Source organism: Stegostoma tigrinum, chromosome 2 (assembly GCF_030684315.1).
Source record: "Stegostoma tigrinum isolate sSteTig4 chromosome 2, sSteTig4.hap1, whole genome shotgun sequence".
Taxonomy (NCBI): domain Eukaryota; kingdom Metazoa; phylum Chordata; class Chondrichthyes; order Orectolobiformes; family Stegostomatidae; genus Stegostoma; species Stegostoma tigrinum.
Window position 1 is genome coordinate 28,524,057 of NC_081355.1, and position 15,726 is coordinate 28,539,782.

General features: G+C 39.9%; 1 protein-coding gene across 7 annotated transcripts; it reads right to left on the minus strand.

Annotated features, from left to right (window-relative positions):
• Positions 1 to 251: 251 nt before the first annotated feature.
• Positions 252 to 15,607, minus strand: gmnn (geminin DNA replication inhibitor). 7 transcript variants are annotated; one of them, XM_048563800.2, is made up of 7 exons: positions 15,331 to 15,607; positions 10,774 to 10,838; positions 5,980 to 6,084; positions 4,104 to 4,263; positions 3,924 to 4,006; positions 3,718 to 3,828; positions 252 to 811 (listed from the first exon to the last, which is right to left on the minus strand). In XM_048563800.2, the coding sequence occupies exons 1-7, from the start codon at positions 15,494 to 15,496 to the stop codon at positions 596 to 598; spliced, it is 906 nt and encodes a 301-aa protein (XP_048419757.2). In that variant the 5' UTR covers positions 15,497 to 15,607; the 3' UTR covers positions 252 to 595. The 7 variants fall into 7 exon arrangements, with proteins under 7 accessions (XP_048419757.2, XP_048419789.2, XP_048419783.2 ...); XM_048563832.2 differs by lacking the exon at positions 15,331 to 15,607 and adding an exon at positions 14,695 to 14,874; XM_048563826.2 differs by lacking the exon at positions 15,331 to 15,607 and adding an exon at positions 13,913 to 14,173.
• Positions 15,608 to 15,726: the final 119 nt, after the last annotated feature.

Sequence of the window (15,726 nt, forward strand, 5' to 3'; positions counted from 1 at the left end):
TTAGCAGAGCCAAATGAATTTTAAATTGCTAGATACATTGTTATGCTCCAGAACATCACCACAACTGGTTCATCAGATTTATTCCTGAAGACAAGCAATTTTTTTAAAAAGTATTTATTAGTAGGAAACTTAAACGTGCCATGTGTTTCTGTTTAATTAAAAGAAACACTTTCTTACAGGGTAGGTGACATGACCATTTTAGTCTGTCAAATAGAAAGTTATTCAATATCAAACACCAAGAAGAAAAACACTTTATAAAAAGTAATTTATTACACAAAATGGTGTATACACTAAAATGAGAACTAAAAGCATAAATTCTTAAATATACATCTTCCTGAAACGCATTTACATGCCAAAAGACAAAACCGTGTCCATCAATTTTGACTACCTATTATTGTTCCTGGCACAAAAAAAGGAATATTTTAAACATGCATTTAACGAAATATGCATGAAACATTCCACAAGACCATTCATACTCAAGACCAGGATGGCAGTTCATATAACTGGCAGTTTTTGCAGCACTGTATGCAGGGGAAATAAGTCTCCCTCCCCTTTGGTGTCAGCAGCTTTCTAAGCAGTCTGGAATATGATATATCTAATCATCTTTATCAGACACTACTGCGGAATTCTCATTGAGATATGTGCCTTCTGTAGCCTGCTCCGACTCAGCTTCCTGCTCCGACTCAGCTTCCTGCTCCGACTCAGCTTCCTGCTCCGACTCAGCTTCCTGCTCCGACTCAGCTTCCTGCTCCGACTCAGCTTCCTGCTCCGACTCAGCTTCCTGCTCATCAGCACCTTGTGCCGTTAGCTTCTATTTGAAATTATAGAAAAATGGATAGTCAGAATAAAAGAAATTTAGTCAAACTAAATTAGAACTCTACTTAATAGAATACCCAATCACGCTTGCAGTCTCAATTAAGCAAGTACTGCAACTTTTTAGGAACTTGCTGATGACCAGGGAAGAGTTAACTATTCAATCTGGCACAATTAACATTTCAAAGTAAAATTATTTGTACACAACCTTGCATTTATCAGGATGTCTACATAAGACTCAATAATTAAAACCATCATACAATTAACTGCGGTTTAAGCATTCATGCAGTTGCAAAATGTTGGAATAAATCAGTACAAGATTAGATGTATTACTGGATAAGTTATCTAATGGACAGCACAGAAATGTTCAAATACACCATAACAGTTGGATAATTCAGTTAGTAAAATAAATCTGGAATAAACCAGTGATTAATGGGACTATGAGCCTAATAATGGCTGTGAAATTTGAGCTGCTTCACCAATGGCATAAATGGTATTAACAGAAGACTATTAATCCAGAAACTCAGTTAATGTTCTAAGGGCCTGGGTTCAAATCCTGCTAATGGCTCATGAACAGTAGCATAACCTGTAATCTCAAGATGTCCCTCACTTTTTCCTGTGAGCTGGATGGTAATGATAAACACTGGTTCAATGAGGACTGCATATATGTATTGAGCTTCAGCAACATAAAAGATCAGTGCAAACCCCTGTAAAGTGAAAATGCAGGCAATATGGTATAATAAAAAAACAGAAGTAGGAGCTCTAAAAGAAGCTATACAAAATCACTAAACCAACAGACCAGATCAAGACTCTGCAGTCTTACTATAGTTGTACATGGAAACAGAGTTTAATAACCAGATCTATTAATACCTCAACTTTCAATGATGGCAAGAACAAGACATGCAACCAGCCAATAGTTCAGAATGTGGCCAACTTTAGATTCCCATCACAATCTGAAGTCTTAAAACAAATTCAATACTCTATGTTGAATGCACCAAATAATGCAAATACACTTTCCATTCTGAAGGAGTCATAATAGACTCTAAACATTGCCACTGTTTCTCTCTCCACAAATGCTACTAGATGTGCTTAGTTTCTCCAGCATTGGTTGTTTCAGATTTCCAGCAGAGTATTTAGCTTTTATTCAGTGCAGAAAATAATCTAGCTATAGTGCTGGAGATAACCAGAGGGACAACTAATTCTGTCATTAACAAGGTGTAGAGGTGAATGAACACAGCAGCCGTGCAGTATCAGAGGAGCAGGAAAGCTGACATTTTGGGTCCAGACCCTTCTTCAGAAATGTCAGCTTTCCTGCTCCTCTGATGCTGCATGGCCTGCTGTTTTCATCCAGCTCTACAACTTATTATCGCAGACTCCCCAGCACTGACAGTTCCTACTATCTCTAATTCTGCAGTTAACTGTTTCTAGACAGCTTCAACCCTGGTCTTCACGAGACAGCTTAGAGAACTCCACACAAAAGACAGGAAATATCCAAATTAACTAACTATCACCCAGATTTTTTTTTAGTAAGAAATATTTACATGGAGGCGATTAAACAAATTGTCTGCAGTGCCAGCAAACCAGCACTGATGGTCAGTGTGGATTTTATGAGGACTATACAGCTTTAGTATTTCATTAAGCTTTGATCCAAAGCTGACAAAGGAATTCCAAAGAAACTGAGTCAACTTATTGCTTTGACAAGATAATGTTTTGACATTTTTTAAAAATTTGTTCATGGGATATGGGCATTGCTAGCTGGCTGGACCAGCATTTACTGCTTATCGCTAATTGCCCAGAGGGCAGTTCAAAGTCAACCACAGTGCTGTAGGTCTGGAGTCACACGTAAGCCAGACCAGGTAAGAATGGCAGATTTCCTTCCCGAAAGGACTTAGTGAACTACGTGGGTTTTCCCTAATAATCAGCAACAGTTTCATGGTCATTAGATTCTAAATTCTACCATCCCTCGCAGCAGGATTTGAACCCAGGTGTCCCCAGAACATTACCTCAGTCTCTTGGATTAATAGTCCCAAGGGTGTGGCATCAAGACATCTGAGTAAAACTGAAGTCAAATATACAATTCAGGGGAAAACTGTAGATCAAATGGACTTTTAAACCTGCTTCACCATTTGAAGGTGGTCATGACTGATACAATGTAGCTTCCACTCCACTTTTCTGCTTAGCCACTATATTCTGATGCCTAGCTAGTTAAGAATCTGACTGTTTGATAGTTCTCTGGGGAAATGAGCTTCATAGACTTGCAACCCTCAAAAAAAAAAAATTTCAACCATACCCTAAATGGAATTTTCTTTATTTTAAACTGCACTCCCTAGTTCTTGCCTATTCCACGAGGCAAAACATGCTGACAGTGTCTAGTCACATCAGGATATTACGTTTCAATAATTCTTTTCAAACACTAAACAGACCATAATCTTTCGTACGACGTGTTCTTCATCCTAGGAGGGAGTCAACAGAACCTCTTCTGAACAGTTGAATACATGCATACCACTTCAAGAAAGAGACCAGAAGCGTACACACAGTAATCCACTTATGGTTTTACCAATACCAAATTTCCTAAATGGCATTCCACATATCCTTATGCCATTAGCCCAGGTCCGGACTCCCTAGTCATCAGGAATACCGTTCCTGCATTTACCCTGCTATATCCATTGTATGTGATATCAAATGATACTTCACTTGTTAAAAACAAAGCAGTTTAATAGCGTTAAGATAAAGTTCAGCGGTAACCATATTTAGACTTCAACTTCAGGTGAAATGACGAAGATGACAAAAGAAGCTACAAATTCTTGTCGTCACAAAGGGACTTAAGATTACACTTGGGTCACTGAGACTGAAAAAAAAACAGTAACTAGATCATCACTTGCCCCACACAGGATGTCTTCTCACCTCAATCAGATCAGCCATATACTGCACATGCTCTGCCAACTCTGTAAGCTCCTGGTTCTCTTTCTGTAATTTCAAAATGTCTTCATCTTTATGTTCAATTTCTTTATTCAGCTGCAGGGAATGTTCAAAAGCTCACATACCAAACAATTTCAGGTTTAGTGTTAATTTGAAATAACGACCTACAAAAACGTAACAATAGTACCTACTCTTTCATTTTCTTGTAAAACCTTGAACAGGGCTTTCCTTCGCTGCTCTGCCAATTCCTTCCAGTACATAGAACTTGGATTAGCTATAAAAGATTAACAGGACGGTTGGCTAAACAAGAATTTAAATGCACCGTGCAGTGTTAAAAACCTTATTTAACAGCTTTGGAAAATTAAGTATACCTTTTACAAGAAGTTGATATGCTTCTTTTGTCATGGCTTGGCTTTCAGAATTCTCATCACTGCATTCCGTGGTGTCTTGAGCAATCTGTGTGCGCGATTTCTTGCAGCTCTTTGGTTGATCGTCATTCCAGTGTTTTCTTTTGGGAGAGTGCTTGCATGACTGCAAGAGGAATGCAAACTACTACACTGCATCTAGTACTTTTACTACCAAAACAATTCAGACAAGCAAAATATACATGAAATATTTAAACTGAAATAAAGCATTTCCAAATTTGTACACTTAAAAACCTTTGGACAGCTAAAGATCATAACATTGAAAAGGTTCTCAGTCTCTGCTACATAATTATATTCTAAGAAAGTTAGCAAACAAATTGACCATTTAAAAAAAAGGGCATAAAATTCTCTGGTAGAGACACTGGTGCATCAATGAAGCTATGTATTTCTCAGAAATAAAGCCTGAACATGCAACAGACTTGGGCTTCCCAGACTATGGGTAGCAGATTCAAGGTGGCTCCAACATGCAACGATTCTGCACAAGCTCCCTACAGCAGGTCTTATTCTTGCATATCTTAATCATTCTGTTCTTTTAAACCCCAATTCTGTCTGTTGCACCTTCTCTGCAGTCATAGCACTACTTGCTGCTCTGGTCTATTATCATCATGTACTTTGTGTGGTATGATCTGCCCATACTGCACGCAAAAAAAAAAATTTTCACTGTACCTAGGTGTAAAGTATTTGCTAAGAAAATTGCATTCTGGAAAATGCGGAAGTTGAACTTAGCCTTTTCCTCTATTTTTCAAATCTCTCAAAAATGACACTGAAAATTGTCCCAGTGATTCACCATCATGGCTGCCTGGAGACACACTTTTCATCCTCCCTCCTACATTTTAATATCAGCCTGGATTTGTATGCAACTGAAATCAAGCACTTCATTAACATTTCACAGGCTCAAAATTTACAAAACCACTTTCTAGATTATATCTAACAGAAATGTGTTTTGGCAAAGAGTGACCAGCCTAACATCCTGTAGCCAGTATGCATTTAACAAAACCTTGCAGATAGCACATCAATATTATGATTTGATGTAAACCAAGGTCAGCCTTTAATCCAGTTGAAACATGGATTATCAAATAGTCAGCCAGATTTTGTCACAGCATGCATGCCCATGTCTCTTAAAAGGGCACTGGCTGTTCCCAAATAAATTTATTCACAGTAGCAAGGTTTTTGCAAATGCTGCATTGTTTCATTTTAATGGAGATTACAATAATGAAGGTTTTTATACTGCTGTTTTAACATGGACTACACTAGTTAAGGTTATTGTAACACTGTTGCTCTGACATGGAGGTTTGACAATTTTCAATCCAACAATTGGGGGCTCACAGGGATCCAAGTTTTGGGAAGCACTGCAAGAAAGTTTTAAATCTAATTTAATGTTAAAAGTTAGTCACATACTTTAACAGCCTGTGACATTCTGCAAGATGGAGTTACTGAGCCTGGCTATGCTCAATCAGTACTTTAGATGCCGCAAAGTCATTGGCACAGTTCAGTCACATCTAACTTCAAGAAAAGTTGTACTGAAATTGGAGAATTTTTAATTAAAAAATTTACTGGGATGTAAAAGTGAAAAGATTGTGCTTTTATACATTATGCAAACTAAATTATTAAGATTTCAAAGTTCATTGCACACTTTCCCTTTTGATCTGGGCAAGCCTAATTTAAACAAACAGGTGACAATTAACAGTTTTGTATGCCAAAGATTCTACATCAGATCATTTCTCTGAAAAAAAAATTCAATTACATCAACTACTGAACCAGCTGAACAATTAACCCACCAAACCTGAACAAGGCAAGTGGTGGAAATTTAAATAACATTTACCTCATTTAGCCTGCCAACAAGTTGATCTGAAGTAGCAAGCGGCTGAATCACTTGTAAAGTTCGTCTCACTGTTGTGTTACTTATAGCTCTGCTCGTAAAGAAACGCTGAATGGAGATGGGAAGGAAATTAAAAATATTAACAGTTAAGTTTGAAGACTGTATTCAAAAGTCTATATCATAGAATGTTTGCAGAACTTAGATAAATGAAGTCATGTTTAATTGTACATCATTTCCTATTTCTCGCTGGTTATTTGAAAGACTCATTATTGGCGAGTGCACCTTTGCCACTGCAGCCTGACAAGCACAAATTCCTTGGTCACACAGTGAAAACGCAGTGGAAAAATAAGGAGACACCAAAAATTCCACTTTTAGTTTCTATTAAAATTACCCATATTTCAACAAGGAAACTTGTACCTACTGTATTGCAAAGGGTTCACATCTCAAGAAGTGCTACAGACCTAATACAGCAGAGTTCCCAGTTTCTGAACACAATTTACAGCATTCTCTCATACAGGAATAACACTTTACAAAATCGACATACGAACATTTCTCATTTTGTGAATGGCTACTTTTTATTGTTTTGCAGTGTTCCAACTTGGGTACTGATCAATTTGTAAATGGACTCAAGAACTGAACCCATTTGCAACCTGAGGACTGTCCGTACTTAGTAAGCAAATGGGGCAGCCACTTTGTACTTAAGATCCTTGAAACAAGTTGTAATTAAAAATCAGCACATCAGTTGAGGTCTGCAGCACAGGTAGTGTCCCTACCTCTTGATGAAATCCCACCTGCCACCAAGGTGTTCACAACGCATCCAAAAAAAAAATCAGCACATCAAGTACATAGCAGAACAGGTCTATCAACTTAAATGGTCAATGCTGACATTAATATTCCACACAAGCCTCCTCTAAACCTATTTTATCCAACACTACCTTTACACCCTATTTCTTTCTCCCTTCAGTAGTTGTCCAGCTCCCCCTTAAAACCATTAACTGCATTTCTCCCAAGTTCCTCATTGGATTTGAGTGACCATCTTCATGAAGTTGAACACGAGGAATATTCCAGGAAATTACGTGTCAGTCTAATCTCTGCGATGTTGAAGTTATAAGGTTGCTGAGACACAAATTACATCTGCACTTGAAGACATGGATTCATCAAAAATGGTCAGTTTCATTTTTTAAGGAAAAGTTGTATTTGACAAATTTGAATTTTTTTTTTGATGTAACCAGGATCAGTGATGAGGGAATTCCGAATTTACCAAGGCTTTTGATAACAGCTTCCAGTGCAGATTGGTCAAAGTAAGAACCTGTAAGATCCAAGGCAAAGTAACACATTGGATTCAAAACTGGCTGAGAAGCAGGAAGCAAATGTTGTTGGTCGAGGGATGTATGTATGACTGGAAGTCTGTTTCAGGGTTTCTGCACTGTGAAGCCCTTGCTGTTTGCGGCATACAATATGGACATAAACACATGGGATTATGATCAGAAGTTCATGGATGACGCAAAATTGGCATGGTGGTAAATAGCGAGCAGATTATCAATGGACTGGTCAGTTGGGCAAAGCAGTGCCAAAATGTAGTTTGACCAGAACATAGGGGGTAATGCAGGGGTGCCAACAAGGCAAGGAGTTCCTCTATGAATGATAGGACCCTGTACCGGAGACCACAGGACCTGTGTACTTATCCACAGATCCCAGAAAATAGTAGAGAAAAAAAAGAGAGATGGTGGCACAGTAGCTCAATGGTCAGCGCTGCTGCCTCAGTGCCAGGGATCTGGGTTTGATTCCACCCTCAGGTGACTGTCTGTGTGAAGTTTCCACATTCTCCCCGTGTCTGTGTGGGCTTCCTCCACGTGCTCCAGTTTCCTACCACAGTCCAAAGATGTGCAGGCTAAGCAGATTGGCCATGCTAAATTGGCCATAGTGTTAAGGGATGTGTAGATTAGGTGGGTTATAGGGGAATGGGTCTGGGTGGGATGCTCTGAGGGTCAGTATGGACTTGATTCCAAAGGGGCTGTTTCCACCCTGCAAAGATATGATAACGAAGACGATGAGAATAACAATAACAATAGTAATAATAAAAAAAATAAACTGGCAAACGGAATAGTCTTGCCTTTAACAACCGAGACAGAATACAAGAGCAAGGAGGTTATGCTGGAATTGAACAAAATACTGGTGAGGCCACATTTGGAGTAATGCATGCAGTTGTGGTCACCACATTGTAGGAAGGATGTAACTGTACTACCGAGGGCATCACAGGATTTACCAGGATGCTGGAGGGCTTGAGCCAGGAGGAAAGTTTGGATTGACTGGTGTCGTCTTCCTTGGAACAATGAGACTTGAGCAAAGATTTGATAGAAATGTAAAGATTATAACATGCAGTCAGCACAGTTTTCATCAGCAAGGGTGTCTTTCCCCAGCTGGTGATAAAAGCCTCGTGCTCACTGCTTGAAAAGGTGGCTGAATCAAAAATTCTCAACAATTAAGCAGTATTGGGATATTGGTTTGTACTGTCAATTCCTCCAAGGTAATGGATCAAAAGCTGAAATATGCGATTTATGTGGTCATGTGTTCAAACATCTGATGGGCTGAATGACCTCTTTCTGTTCTGTAAATGTCTACAAGTTAGAGCATGCAGGAAAGGAACAGGATAAATAGGAATAAGCCAGGTGTATAACAATACTGTTTTTCAAACTTGGTATGGTTACATTCCTGTGAAATGTGTACGAGCAGGGTACCAAGCTGTGACAAGATATCTATTTTAGTATACCACAATATGTTTAAATGTTAATCTATGATATGCCAGTCAGCTCTGGGTACGTCCAAATGCCATACTTAACAAAGCATGGCAAAAAATGAAGTTTTCTAATATTAAACCAAATTTATAATCAAGTCTCAAAATGTACCAAAAATACACTTAAAATATTCCTAAAGCAATTAGTATTGCTCTAATCTAACCAGATGTTTTGTGGTATAGAATCCCTGCCTCTGGAGCAAAAGGTTCAGTTTCAAATCCTACTCTCAAACTGGATGGCAAGGGGTGCTTGCAACATGATTGAGGATCAATTTATAAATCTTTTCAACGTGTCATCCGTGAGTTCACAGAATCCCTACTGTGTAGAAGCAGGCCATTCAGCCCAATGACTCTACACTGATCCTTTAAAGAGCATCCCATTCAGAATCACTCCCCTACCTTGTTCTTATGATCCTGCATTTCCTGTGATTGACACCCCTAGCTCTCACATCTCTGAACTGTGGAGGAATCTGGAGCACCCAGAGGAAATCCACATTTACAGTCAACCAAGGCTCAAAGTGAACCCAGATCCCCATTGCTGACCACTTAGCCACCATTGTACCCCCTTCAATTCTAAGGACTGAACAGATTCCTATCAGCCACTTAACAAAAAGAAACTGGACATCATTGTGACGTGTGTATTGTAGTCAGAAACTGAATAGCAAAGTGAATGCTCTATGATCTCGTGTGAAGCTGGTTAGCTCAAATTCATGACAACAGCTAGGATGTGGATTAATCTTCTGCTAAAATAATATTGGGTCTTCTCTACTTGCCCTACCCATGTGGGTACCGTGCCAGGCCTACATTTGGACTGAAAACTTGTGGGGGGGAAAAAAATCCAGTCATACAATTCTACATGAAGTGCAACACTACTAAACACTTAGCAATATGGAAACTACAATGAATTCAGCTAGTTTAAAGCTGAACACTTACCATAAAATGATGGCAGTTGATCCTTTTCTACATTACAGTCATACGTTGCAATTAAAGTGCAAGGCTAGGCCATTTAGCCCAACAGATCCAATTGCACCAGAACACTCTTCCTACCCGACTTCATTTCATCCCTGTTGCTTTCATTTGTACATTTAATGCCCCATTGAATCACAGTTCCAAATGGTTTCAAAATAAAAACCTCCATTCAGCTAGCTAAATTTCACAAACCCCAGCTTAATTGTATTAAAACAACCTTCACATCAGCAGAGTACAAAACCTGATTTCACTGGTCCAAGACATATATTGCAGCACATTAACCCCAACTCTTGAAGAGGGCAGATTGAGTAATTCTGGTCTGGACTGAGGGCTAAGTTTATCACTTGACCCTAGTACAAATAGCTTTTATTGACTGAAGTTGGAATCCATTAATTTTCCCTAATGATTAATTAAACTTCCACCATAAAAAAAACTAACAAAGGTAGATTAAAAGGCATGATTAGGATTGATGCAAGTTGTACTCATGCATTACAGTGCAAGCGTGGGAAAATAATTTATACTGTACTGCGTACGTGTAGCAATAGAATTCCCACGGTAAAGCTGTTTCAATACAGATTATGATTCCTGTGCTGGACACACCTTACTAAGCGTGGGAAAGTGCTACACAATAGATTACAGACATCATTAAAGATTAAACCATGCAGATTAGTTATTTTTCTCAAGGTGAATATATGCCAACAAATGCTGTTTCAGCAGTTAACCATCACTTATAAAACAGAACCTGGAGTACAATAACCTTGAAGTAGTACATATTTTGTAAGTTTTGTACATGTTACGCTAGATTGACCTTTGAAAAGTTTACATTTCATTTCAGCCTTTCATTGCACATCTAAATTTAACTAGTGGCAAATTTTTAGGTGAACTAAAATGAAGCTTGTTACTAATATTCACTGTATTGGTTTGCTAATCAAAAACACTTCATAATACCCTTCATTTCCAAAGGCCAAGCTGTCTTCCTGGAATCTATGTAGATTCTTTAAGATACACTGTTGCTGCTCCCAATTTGGGCTTACCTTTATGGTTTGAGGACGCTTATTGGCATCACGTCTGTGCCTCATATTGGTGGCCATTGTTAGAACTGCAGGTGTGACAGGAAGGAAGACAAAACAAATTTAAGCAAGTCGGTCAAAAACAGCAACTATAGAACAGTCTAGAAAATACTCCAAATGCTTGTGCCTTAAAAAAATTATACCACCTTGACAAACAGTATAAAAAAAGAGATGGCTGGCCAGCCATCTCCAAGGTTTTGTTTTACCATACCTCTTAATGCAGAGGGATCTGGATGTCCTCTTGCACAAGTTATTGGTTAGTATGCAGGTACAGCAAGTAGCTAGGAAAGCTAATAGAATGTTATCACTTATTACAGGGGATTTGAATGCAAAAGTAGGGAAGTCATACCTCAGTTATGCAGGGCACCAGTAATACTGCATCGGGAGTACTGTGCACAGTATTGGTCACCTTATTTAAAGAAATATGCTGCAAGCAGGTCAGAAGTTTACTAGACTAACATCTTGGATGAGGGATTGTCTTTGAGGAACAAATCACGCAGACTAAGCTTGTATGCGCTGAATTTTAGTAGCCTGAGGTGACTTGATTGTAACGAGATCCTGAATGGTCTTGGCAGGATAGATGAAACAGGTGAAGAGATTTTCTCATGGGAGAATCTGAAACTAGGGTTCACTGTTTTATAATCACGATTACTCATTTAAAAACAGAGATAAGGCGGCTTTTTTCATTTTCCCCAGGAGGTAATGAACTTTTAGAACACTCTTTCTACTGCCTTTACAGCAAGGGAGTTCTTGAATATTTTTAAAATCAGAAGTAGACAGATTTTTGTTAAGCAAGGGAGCAACAGGTTCAGGTTAGGGAGGAACGTAAATTAACATTTTGGTACGGTCATGGTGTCCTATTTTCAGACATAAGCCTGCTCCATTATACAATCAGATGCACCATGACCTTCTTGGAATGTTGAAATACTAAAATCGGACATGAACTGAAACTTCTGACCTAGAGCTACACACACTATTAGGGCATGACTAACATTTTATATGATTTCACGAAAAACCCAGAAAATGATTATGTTTGAGAATTTTAGGGCAAGATTTTCCAAATGAAATTCAGAGCTCCTGCTTATCAAGTCCATCCTTGATTTTAAAAGGCACACTTCGACCAGTTTTCACACCTTGGAAACATTATGCTAGCTAACTATCAAAAGAGGCCACGATAAGTCAACCTTTTACTGAAAAGTCTGAAATGCGAGTATGGGAAAAATTCAAGGAATATCTTACACCATAATAAAATCAACAAGACTGCAATGATTACAAACAAGGAAATCCAGTATTCTAAAATTAAGCCACGGAAAAGATATGCTTATTTTAGTTTGTGAAAAGATGTAGAACTGCTCAGTGGCTTTTGTGCACCGAGAAAGCAGGTTTTGAAAAACTAGTACAGTTTGAAATTGATGAATGGCCCTTATTTCAAGCACTATGCAATCATCCCCAAAGTTTATAGGTTCAATGTACCATTTTAAAGGATACTCCAGTGGACTGGAACACCACTGTACTACTTCTCAGGCTTGGGTTTCAACTCAGCCAAAGATAATCAGCGGAAGGGTCACAAAATTGCTTCAGGCAATCTTGTACCAGGTGGCAGCAACTAAGTTCAGAGCCGGGATCTAATGTACTGCAATTTGACACTAATTACTCAGCTTTTCACGTAGTGACTACTACAATGGCTGACAAAAGCTGAAATGCTACACAGGTCAAAAGAAATAAAGTGTTGGTGTAGAGATGACAGCACATTGTTTGGTCAGAATAAGAGCAGCTTTGTCCTCATCACACTACTTGACGAGCAGATCAGCTCACAGTACTAACCTTTACTTTCCCATTGTGGAACATTTAAAAAGGGGGCTCAAGTCTTTTTTCCTTTAAAAAGTCTGCAGACAAATATTTTGTACTAGTCATGCACCAGAATCTGTACATTGGACTTAACTTTAACTGTCTCCCATGGAATATTACCTATTTTGACAGAACTGCCTTCTTTAAAAAAAGGTGAAAATCAGGAAGGCTGAAAAAAAAGAGCATTAACCCTCAACTGGTAGGTTTGCTACACTCCAATAAGCTGACAGCACCTAAATTATTCTTACCTAACCTGTCTAAAAACAAACACTCATTTAAGGATTGACATTTAATATTACTACTGCACCAGACACTGCATATAAGCACCATTGATACGTAAGCCATTTCACAAAAAGGAAGGAGACTGCAGTCGTGTGATGTATGGAAACTGATCAAATGTTCCCTATAGCTACCATAACTAACATTCCCATAGGAGTTCTTCAATCCATTCTACTCCAATAGTTTCCATGCTTCCCATCAATCACATTTGCCTACACTGCACCTCGATCCACGCTATTTAGCAGGACAGCTTTGCCCTGATTGTAAAATAAAACCTCCATGGCATTTTCTCCTCAAAAAACAAATATAAACCCCTAAATGAGTTTATGAATAGAAACAAACCAGTCAGCCTTCTCCATCATTAAGTAGTCACGGCTGATCGCAAACTATCCCAAAGCCCTCTGCAATAGATCTCTATCCCTACATAAATAAAAATGCCGTTTAAACAGCTAACAAATTCATCATTCGTGGATGCACAGATCCATTTCACAATAACTCACCGCTTTCAACAGGACAACAGCCTACCTCTGTCTTTAAGTGTCACGATGTAATATACAACCATAGACCAGAACTTGGTCTTGGCTGCCTAGTGCTGGTGGGTACTTAACGAAGCACAAGACATCAATCTTAGAGGCACGACTAATTACTTCAGATGACTCACCCCTCCCAACATCTCCCCCCCGCTTCATGCCATCAGCAGGTATCCACGCTGTTTTACCGCCGGCTGGGGGTGGTGGGGAAAAGGAACTCCCTAATCAGGAAATAAAAGTACTGGCAGATTTCGATCCAGGATTCTGAGTAGAGACAGTTCCCCTCCTGCTCTTTCTGAGTGGGTGGCTGGGGGTGTAAGAGACCAACTCGCCCCACACAGTGAGCGGCGACAGGCCACTTAAGGGGAAAGTCCCGAGGCACTCGGAACAGGACTGCGCACCTCAACTGCTACAATATTTTGGTAATACAGTCCCCAATAACTCACCTCCAGTCGGTGTGTATGTGTGTTTCCCCCCACCGGGGCGGGGGGCGTGTATGTGTATGGACGTATATAACGCAGACACACCACTCCCTGGATCAGACACTAACCGCCCGCCACGAGCTCTCGCTCACCCTCTCCCTCCGGGTATTTTTTTTGCCGCCTTGGGCTCGAGGTTAAAATAAACCCCTGCGTCACGTGACAGGGGCCGGCGCCGCGAAAGGCTTTCTGGGTGCGCTGTGTCCGCGACACAAAAACAAAACAAAATCTAAAAGGCAAACAAGAGAGCAAACAGCGTTGTGCTGCATAAATTGTGCGTTATTTAAAACATGAGGTCAACCCGCTGTGGAGGGAAAGAACAGCAGGGCGGGGGCGCCGCCGTCACGTGACCTACCCCAACTCCCAGCCGCATTTCAGAGCTCCAGCCGTGCAGTGGGAGTGACAGAACTAAGGACGTTGTCTACAGGAAATAGTGCAAAATGGGACAGTCGTTCTTATTTAAGGCTTATCCACGCAACTCTATTCTTTTCTCTTCTGTGTTTAGTTAGCCTCCCTTTATATGCATGTGTACTAATTTCTTCAACCGCCTCGTGGCAGTAAGTTCCACGTTCTTGTGATACTGAGAGTAACCGGTTTCGTCCGCGTTGCTTTTTCTTGGTCACTGCTTATCTGGTACCTCAAAATTCTGGAATTCCCTCAATTCCAGTATCCTCCGCTTTCCTACCCCACCACCACCAAATAAAACACCCTAATCTCCATGACCCACTGACCACTACATATTCTCTTACCTCACGTTGAATCATCCAATTTCTACAATAGTTTCAGCGATAGTGGGAACTGCAGATGCTGGAGAATCTGAGATAACAAGGTGTAGAGCTGGATGAGCACAGTTGGCCAAACAGCATCAGAGGAGCAGGAAAGCTGACGTTTCGGGCCTAGACCCTTCTTTCTGCGCGGCTTGGAGTTTCCTTAAGTGATAACGAAATACAAATATGAACACGATGCCGCACGCAGCAAAACTTCATTAGGTTATTTTCTGAAGGGTCTAGGCCCGAAACGTCAGCCTTCCTGCTCCTCTGTTGCTGTGTTCATCCAGCTCTACACCTCGTTATCTCTATTTCTATAATAGCCTATTCTACTTTTTAGGAAAACAATTCATCGGCTGGAAAGCGGCTTGGAGTTTCCTTAAGTAATAACGGAAATACAAATATGAATACTATGTCACACGCAACAAAACTTCGTTAGATTGTTTTCGCACAATAAACTCTTAAACGCCATCGGCATAGAATCTTTAATTCCCCAAATCTCTTTTAATGCAGACTCTCCCCTACATCCTCCTTCCCTTTTGAAATGCTTGGTCGCCTGTAGTCCCCTGCCCAAAAGTTATCAAGCCTCAGCTGTGTTCTGAGGAAAGGTCACCGGACCCGAAACGTTAACTTTTTTTTCTTCACAGATGCTCCAGGCCTGCTGTGGTTTTCCAGCAACTTTGTTTTTGTTCTCAAGCCTCAGCTCTTTTAATCCGACGATGAAATAATTTGAGTGCAAGATAATTTTTCTTTTCTGAATGATAGTATCAGTATATAACAGCATGTGCTAGGAAAGTCACTGTTTTCCATTTCCTTCTAAGTGGCTTCTATTTACGTGTATCACTAGCCAAACGAAACAGTACTACTCAGGAGAATGTTGAAGCAGAAAAGTCACGGCTCGAGGTGGGGGTGGGGAGGGGTGAACGAGGCACGTGATACAGCATGACGCAGGGAGAGACATGTTTACATCAATTAAAAGTAAACTCGATTTTAGAAAGCTCTAATCATAATACA